At 50.2% G+C, this 8,859-nt stretch overlaps 1 protein-coding gene across 1 annotated transcript; it reads right to left on the reverse strand.

Annotated features, from left to right (window-relative positions):
- Positions 1-251: 251 nt before the first annotated feature.
- HOXC13 (homeobox C13) lies at positions 252-8,534 on the reverse strand. The gene is made up of 2 exons (XM_045867856.2): positions 7,735-8,534; positions 252-1,816 (listed from the first exon to the last, which is right to left on the reverse strand). Exons 1-2 carry the CDS (start codon positions 8,465-8,467, stop codon positions 1,560-1,562), a joined length of 990 nt encoding a protein of 329 aa, XP_045723812.1. The 5' UTR covers positions 8,468-8,534; the 3' UTR covers positions 252-1,559.
- Positions 8,535-8,859: the final 325 nt, after the last annotated feature.

Raw genomic sequence — 8,859 nt, forward strand, 5'->3', positions numbered from 1 at the left:
AGGAGTTTTCTCCTATCTAGATCACATCAACAACCCAAATAACTCACTTTAAAAACTTGAGTGGAACAGAATATGAGTTGGAAATTTACCCAGCGGCGGGTGATGTCTACACTCTTCCCCTTGCCCATTCTGGCTGTCAGGGCAGCAAAGATGGCCCTGATGAGCCAGTGGACAGAAGGGTCTGCAGAAGGAATCTGAGTAATAAAATCAAGGCAAAAAAAAAAAAGATTTTATTTTAAAAACAGGTTTGTGGGTGTTTTTTCTTTTTGCATTCAGTACATTGTCATTCAGACGTCACAACACTATATACAGATACACAACATTTTAAAAAAGCCTATTTCTGATGAACATTTCAAAAGAACACTGTTTTGTAATGCACCAGTGGGAAGGGAGAAGGTGAGGGACCTCCCCCCTCAGCAGCAAGTTGGCCTTTGAGGAGGGATAGTTAGGCAGCGTCTACATTAGCTGGTTAATTGGGGGCTGGTTATTTCGGCCTCCTGGAAGAAAACTGCTTCCCTCTGGACAATCAGTAAAAATGAAAGTGTGAGGCGCTCTCCTCAGTGACTGCCTCCATGGAGAAGCAACTGGAGAGGGGCTCTGCTGGGGGACCCACTCTCCATCCCCTTGGAAGAGAAGTTTGTCCTTTTCTTAGAAAAATGTTCTGCTTCTGTGCCTGGCCTGATCCCCAGTAGAGAGAGGGAGGGAGGGAGAGAAAGAGAGAGAGAGAGAGAGAGAGAGAGAGAGAGACATATTTGGCAGTGTGGTTGGAGTTTCCATCCTCCTTGGATTTCTGCATGTTGACTGAGAGAGCAGAACAGAGGAGGCAGTGGGGGCAAAGTCGGCTCCGGAGAAATTCAGTTTCCTGGTTGAGGTGGGGGTAGGCAGCTCCTCCACCAATTCCAGCTTTTGTTGAAACAGGAAAGAAAGAAAACCTATGCGCTGTCTGTACTCCAATCACGATGCCAGATCCCTAACAATTATCATTAATATTAACGCGACTTTTAAAATATGCACAGAAAACCTTACCTGGGAAATCTTGCCTAACTAAGGAGTGCGGGAGGGACAGGGAACAGGAGGAGGAACTGGAAGGATAGTGTGAGCTCACCAGGTCCTGCACCGAGGCCCCACCCTCAGGAGGGTCATCAACCTGCCTGGGCAAAGGATGAGGCAAGAATGGGGTCATGTGGGGCTCCCCAACCCTGCTTTGGTTGGAATGATGGGGCTCTTCGCCCCCTGCCTCTCAGCTTTCTAGCAAGGTGAAGAATGAAGGCAAAAGGGAGTGGAGGCCGTCGGCCTTCCTCCCACAGCCCACCCAGACCCACCTCCAAAGCTGCTGAGGCCTGGTAGGTCCCATCTGCACAGGGGTGGGAGTTGAGGATGGGGTGGGGAGTAGGGGGCCGCAGAGCGCGCCCTCTGATCCTCTCTGCCTCCCGCGGCGCAGTCACTCTTGCTTGTTAACATTAAATATTCGTCTGCACCAGGCGAAGCGTCCTTCGTTGGGTTCGGTAATGGTACAAAGCGGCGACATAAATAGACGGGGCGGGTGGCCGGATGGGCAGTCAGGTGGAGTGGAGATGAGGCGCTTTTGATTTGCTGACCACCTTCTTCTCTTTGACCCGTCGGTTCTGGAACCAGATGGTGACCTGGCGCTCGGAGAGGTTCGTGGTGGCAGAGATGCGCCGGCGCTTCTCTTTGGTGATGAACTTGCTGGCAGCGTACTCCTTCTCTAGCTCCTTCAGCTGCACCTTGGTGTAGGGCACGCGTTTCTTGCGCCCGCGCCGGTAGCTGCTCACCTCGGGCTGTAGGGGAACCACGTCTGGGGGCAGAAAGAAGCCGGGCGGCAGGAAGTGAGTCGTGTGCCTGGACCCTGGGCCAACCGGGCTGTGCGCCCCAGGCTGCACCACTAAGTAGGCTCAAGGTGCCGGCAGGGACTCGAAGGGGACAGACGAATTGCCCCCTAATTCTTTGCGCCTGTTATTAGCAAGGCCACGACTAAGATGAGGCCACTGATGTGTTGCCTCTGGTGAAAACTTTTTTTTTTTTTTAAGATTTTATTTATTTATTTAACAGAGAGAGACACAGCGAGAGAGGGAACACAAGCAGGGGGAGTGGGAGAGGGAGAAGCAGACTCCCCGCTGAGCAGGGAGCCCGATGCGGGGCTCGATCCCAGGACCCTGAGATCGCGACCTGAGCCGAAGGCAGACGCTTAAAGACTGAGCCACCCAGGCGCCCCTGGTGAAAACTTTTAAAGAGGGGGGAGCCAAAAACTAGGGAATCGAGGTAAGTAATATTTTAATGCAATGTTTAAAAAATCGAAATGAATGCAAAAAAACCCCATGATAAACAGAATAACAAATTTAAAAATAAACATGGGACCAATAGTACTGATTTTTCCTTTTGCCTCAGGCTCCAATACAGCTCTGCACAGCATTTGTTATTAAAATCCCATACCCTTAAAAGGGTCCCTGCAAATTTCACCCTGGTCTGAGGGCCTAGAGGATTGCAAGTATTCAGGAAAATTCTTCCTTCCTGCAGTTAGATCACTTGGGCATCCATTAGCATAAACTGTGCCCCATTATCAGGGGAAGGCATTCTGTTGTCAGTTTGAGGGAGGGAATGGCAGGAAGGAGAGAGCTTCAGTGGGAACCAACCACTGAGTGGGGCCTCATGCCTTTGGTCACTGTCTCTGCCCTAGGAATCTGAGACCTGTACCAACAGATAGAGAAGAAAAGCGTCCAGGTGAAGCCAGCCTGCTGGGGAGCCAATCGCTCTAGATGTCCAATGTTGTGAGCCACTTAACAGCATCCAAGTTAAGAGGTCCTGGATGGGAGATGTAGGGAATCAGGCCCCTGGAGGTGGAGTCCATGCCCCAGGGTCTGCCCACCAAAGGAGGCACTAGGAGAGCCCTTCTTGGGTTAAAACCAGCTGTTGACATAAGTCTTCTACAAAAAGAATTCAGTGCCTCTCCTTGCCCCCCACCCCAAGTGTCCTCTCACCAAAAGAGAGCAAATTCTGCTCCAACCCCCTCTCCTCTCCATTCCTCCAAAGCTGAGAGAAACTGTCTCCATCACATACAGGAACCCTAGCCACCCTAAATACCTTGTTATTCCAACCACTACTAGGTAAATTTCTTTAAGTCTGTAAAATTCACAGGAACTAAGAACAATATATGTCACTTATATCCCCCCTTCCATTCCACCCTCACCTCTGTTAATAAAAAGATCATTGCAACACTTTCAAGGGGGAAAGTGGGGTATTAGGGAGATCATCTGAATAATTCACCCCTCAATTTTTAAAAATGTAATTGTTAGACTTCTTCAGGCAGAAGCTAATGATGAGGACTGAATATCTGGGGTTCCCCCTTCATTCTTACTGCCCTTTGGAAGTAGAGAGGCAGTCCAGAACACAGACATAAAGCTCTTCCTGAAATGCTTGTTCTCACCCCACCCTCATAAAACACCTTCCCTATACCATTCCCACTGGGTCTGCTCTCACCCAGGAATACTTGTCTATACAGGCCGGAAAGAGAAGAGGTCACAATCAAATGCCAGTAGGAAATAGAGTGCTCAGGAAGAATATGTGAAAGAGGGGGTCCCAATGGCCTGGTTTGGCTGTCTTCATGATGACAATTTCTTAGGAAAATTGTTGGACTTGTCACTTTTCTCTGCCTGTGTAGGAATAGGTCAAGGTTTTTTTTTTTTTTTAATCTGAAAAACAAAACAGCTTCACTTTAACAGAGAAGATCCTTTAGGGTAAAAAGAATTTTTTGTACAAGATAATTTTTTAAAAATCTCTCAGTTCTCAACTTTGTTTTACTCTTACAGACATAGCTCTGATTCAGGAGATTGATGATTCCGGGACAAGAGTAAAACAAAGAGGGTAAGTAGTGATACCATGAGGTTTTTGGTGTTTTGTTGTTTTGTTTTGTTTTGTTTTGTTTTTAATTTAAATCCTCAGAACATTTTTTCAGGCTTATTTTATTAAACCCAATTTACAAGATGAGGAATCTGAAGCTCAGAGTGGGTAAAATAACTTAAGTGGCAGAGCCAGATTTTAAACCAAGATTTTTCTGACTCAACATAATGAGACAGTAAGTTCTAAAATGGAAATAGGCTATCTGGTACAAAATCCCTCCTTTTCCTTGGAGAGCAAAATGAGATAAAGTGGGTTTTGGTTCCTGAATTAACCAGCTAATTGTCTGACTTTTTATTTCACTTTCTGGAAATGCTCACAGTTACCTACCCAATTTTGGATCCTCTAAACACCAACTCTAAATTTCTGATGAGGTTTAATCAACACAATCCTTAAAAATTGGTTTTAAGGGACGCCTGGGTGGCTCAGTTGGTTAAGCAACTGCCTTTGGCTCAGGTCATGATCCTGGAGTCCCGGGATCGAGTCCCGCATCGGGCTCCCTGCTCGGCAGGGAGTCTGCTTCTCCCTCTGACCCTCCCCCCTCTCATGCTCTCTCTCTCTCATTCTCTCTCTCAAATAAATAAATAAAAATATTTTTAAAAATTGGTTTTAAAAAGCAGATACCTGGTCTAAACTGGCTATTTTTCTCTATAGGATGCCAAGGATTGATTTGCCAAAGTTTTTAATGGATCTGACCAAAATGTTGGTTGTTTTGGCCCCTTGGGAAAATACCTTTAGTCTTGCCTTCTCAAAAAAGCCCCCTCTCACTGTCTGCTGTCTTGCCTGAAAAGGAATTGGGATCTACAGATACAGAAACATCTGGAAGCTCAGACCTCGAGTTGTGTCTATACTGCCTAAAGTAAGTAGGGGACTTAGTTATTAATTTTACAATCAAGCCTTCCCTAACATCCCTCCAGAGCACATACACACACAAACCACTTCATACCTGGGGACCTAATAGACACCTTTGAGAAGTGAAGAAAAAACAGATCAATGATCAGCTGTAGCCTTCTCTTGGGGTCCTGTGCACAGGTTCCCACTGCCCACTTGCTCTTGACCACCCACTCCTACAACAGGGCTCTGCATTCTGAAGAGGACTTTGTCCAGCTAGAAATCCTAGCTGCTCTTCTCAACCATAATCCAAAGGCTTGTCAGTAGGGACTTCCAGTATGGCCCAAAGAACCCACTATTTCATTCTATTGCTCTCCCCCAATCCTGACTCTGTCTCTCCCTGCCCACCCCCCCACCCCCATGCTCTGATTCTTAGAATTTCTACTGATTCTCTCTTAGAATTTTTGTCTCTCTGTATATAAAAAAAAAAAAAGTGCCTACACTCATCATAGGAAGGAAAAAAAAAAGGAGCAATGAAACAAGGGTCTGTATAATTGGGGGAAGAAGCCACAACACATCTTGGCCCTAATTATCTGGATCTTTCTGAACAATTGCCTCCATAGCCCACACCAGCCCAGACCGCCATAGCGAGGTTTCTCAGAGCCAGAGGCGCTAAAGAGAGACAGTAGTGTTTATGCCCAGATGCTGCCGAACAAACCACAAGTGCATAGACAGAGTTATCTGGAAATCTCACTACTTCTAAAAGATCTCTGTGTGGGTAGAAAGATGCAGGGTGTCTGAAGATAATTTCTTTTTCATCTGCTTTTTGCCTGGACATCTGCACTCACTGAGATATACCAGCCTGATTCTGTTTCCACACGGGGAGTGTGTGAGCATATCGCTGCTGAGACATAGTGGGTTTTATATCCATTTCCATGCCATAATTTGCAAGTGTATTAAACCTCAATTGGGCTGTATTTTTTTTTATTTCAAAGATATTTTTCTCTAGGAGGCTATGATCAAAAAGTGTTTATTTTTAGCAGGTTTTTTTTTTTTTCTGGGAATCTTTAAGATGTTCATTTTGCTCAGATATTTCTGAGCTTCTCTCCAATCCTTCACTGCCACCTCACTCTACATGCATTCACAGGGATGCCAAAGCAGCTCCTTCTCTTCACCTCTCCACACTAAACCCATTGCCCATTGCTCTAGACCCATGTCTCTGCCCACAGTGGGTGAGGTGGGCATCTGCTCCCCTTCCTTTCGGCCCCTTAGCATGGCCTACCAGCTCCCCCTGTTTCAGGAATTCCTGCTGGACCCCTGTCTCCTAAGGAGTTTTCCGTTTGGATGAGATGGTGAATTAAAGGGCCATCTGTCTATAGTACATTACTGTATACTTACATGTGAATTGTCTATCTGCTAGAAATGTATTATCACCTGTTTCATATTAGGTAGTTGATAACATAAATTATATTACATAAAAATATTATTGCCAATTCAGAACAGGTAATACATGATACCATGTACTATAATTCTATCATCCTGGAATCTTCTGGCAGCCAGAAATGGGGTGTCTAGTGTGGGTCCCACCCGGAGATTTAGTTGTGTTATACTAAGTAATCTCATATTTGCAAGAATGTTATCTTCTACACTTTCTAACATCATTCAGTGATTTTTTTTTCACCATCTGCCCTTGCCCCAATCCCGGATGCAGAGGAATTTCAGGCCCACCCTTAGGAGGTCTTCAGATCTCTAATTCCCAGTGAAAATGTCCCTGGGCTCACATGTAGAGCGGGGGGGCCCTCTGGATAGTATGGGGAGACATCTGTGGCTTCCATGCCCCCCCCCATTCCTGTAGGCATTAGAATGGAGCCAGTCAGCCCTCTCCCACCGAGGTCTGCTTACAGCCAGAGCAGACTCAGGCTTTGGATTCATAATTTCTCAGCGCTGTGCTGAATCCAAAGCTCCTGATGTGATTTTGACAAACCTAGGACTGATCTTTCTCCCATGGGGAATGATGGGGATTTCAGGATCCCCTCTGGTTCAGAAATAGCCTCAATTGGAAAAGGACATCGGTGAATTCTGCCCCCCCCCCCCATACACAGGCAAAGACTTAGGGGTCCCTAGCCTGGGCCTGGATCCCAGATGTATCCAGAACAGGTCTTCAGTCCCTCACTTCCCATCCTCATTCCCCTTTTTCTGTGTTTGAGGCATAGAAAACTCTCTTTCTCCCCGACATCTGGGGGAGTTGGCAGTGGGAACACCCACAGGATTTGAGCTCAGGATACCAGAGAGGCAAAGAAAATTTTATATCCCAGGAGAGGGATGCAAACTCCCTTCTCGCCACATCCTCTCCAGAGATTTTTAGTTCTGCTCCTTTAACGATCGGGAAATTCGTGGCCGAATTCTTAAAATAAATCAAGAAAAGAAAATATTCTGCATTTCTTTGGACCCGGCAAATTAGACCCCTATTCAAAAAACAAAAACAAACATAAAAACCTATCTAGTGCTTGAACGGTCTTGAAAATTCAGGCAAGATAGTTCTTATTTTTTTCCTCAGTTATCGGGGGGGGGGGGGTTGAGGGTTTTGTCCTGGTGGTTTCGGATTCCAAGGCACCCAAGGCCCACCCCACCCCCATTCCTGGCTGGAAGCGGCTTCGGGGGGCCAAGAGCCGCGCGTGAGACTGGAGCGGGCTGGGGGAGGAGGAGGCGAGCTCCCGACTCGAGCCGAGCGGGCGGCCCGGCGCTCGGGCGCCTGTGATTGCTTCACTCTCGGCCGGGCAGCTCCGGGGAACGTGTCGGAGCAGATTTCTTCCCCAGCGCATTCCTCAGCGCAGCTCGCCCGGCAGGCTCCATCGGCAGCCCAGCAGAGCCGGCGCGCCGGGGCCAGACGGCGGGGGTGGCTGAGGCGCGGAGCCCCGGGGCAGGCAGGGCGGGGAGGGGTCCCTGGCTGCGGCGGCGGCGGCGGCGGCGGCACTCGGGCCCCTTCCTTACCTGGAAAGGGAGACTTCCAGAGGTGGGCGGACTGCGACTGCTCCTTGGAGCAATACACCTGACTGTCCCAGCCGTTGGAGAGAGCCCAATGCTGGTAGCCTTCGACGGGGATGAGCGCGTCGTGACGCGGCTCCGGGTGCCCGCTGATCCCAGGCACCACCGACACGTCCAGGTAGCCGGGCATCGCCTGGTACGAGCTGGCGAAGCTGGGGTAGAAGGCGAACTCCTTGGCCCTGGAGGACAGGTCGTCACCGGGCAGGGCGCCCGACGGCTCCGGGTATTTATCGCCCGGGTGGTAGGCGCAAGGCTTTTGCTGCAGGTTCACGTTGTGCGACAGGCGGCAGCCGTAGTAGCTGCCACCGAACGGGTAGCCGTAGCCCAGGGTGGCGCTGGACGAGGTGGGGGGCGCCGGCGGCGGGGCGCACTGCCGCGCCGCCTCCGGGGCCGGGATGTCCGTGTAGACGGCGCCCTGTGGGGCGCCCAGGGGAGCCGGCGGGCGGCCCAGCACGGGGTGTGGAAGCAGGTCGCGGCAGTGGCTGGCCGGGCAGCTGCTGCCCAGCCCGTCCATGCTGGGGGCTTTGCCGGGGCTCGCTCCGCTGCAGCCGCCCCCCGCGCCGCCCGCGCCGCCGCCTCCCCCGCCGCCGCCTCCGCTGCCGCTCTCCGCCGCGCTGTCCTCATAGACGTACATAAGGCTCTCCGGCCAGCGCGGATGCAAGAGCAGCGAAGTCGTCATGACATGATCTGCTCGAGCTTTTTAAAAACTCCACTTGCCAGAGGCAGCGAGCTAGGGAGACACCTCGCTCCCTTTTCCCCTCCCCCATCCCTCCTCCCTTCCCTCTTCTCTCCTCCCCTCCTCCTCCTGGTGCTTCCACCTCCCTCCCTACATACCCTCTACGCATGCGGGGACACTTCATTAAGAAATCCGGCGTCTCCCGCCCGGCTCCCCTCGGCACCCCTCCCGCGCCCACGTGACGCTGCCAACGCACGTGATTCTGGGGCCCGGTCTCCTGGGGTTCCCACCCCTTGCGGTGGGGTGGGGCAAAAGGAAACAGGTCTCTGATGATTGGCTCTCAGGAGGGGCGAAGAGGAGGGAGCTGGGAGATTTAAAGGAACAGGGCAACGCCC

This window comes from Mirounga angustirostris, unplaced genomic scaffold, assembly GCF_029215605.1.
Source record: "Mirounga angustirostris isolate CCGP_5_RB_7025 unplaced genomic scaffold, mMirAng1.0.hap1 SCAF_5, whole genome shotgun sequence".
NCBI lineage: Eukaryota > Metazoa > Chordata > Mammalia > Carnivora > Phocidae > Mirounga > Mirounga angustirostris.

Coding starts and splice junctions, on each gene's coding strand:
- HOXC13 (XM_045867856.2), bottom strand. CDS start 8,467: ATGACGACTTCGCTGCTCTTGCATCCGCGCTGGCCGGAGAGCCTTATG. Junction 1,817..7,734: donor CTGGAAGTCTCCCTTTCCAG/GTAAGGAAGGGG, acceptor TTCTGCCCCCAG/ACGTGGTTCCCCTACAGCCC.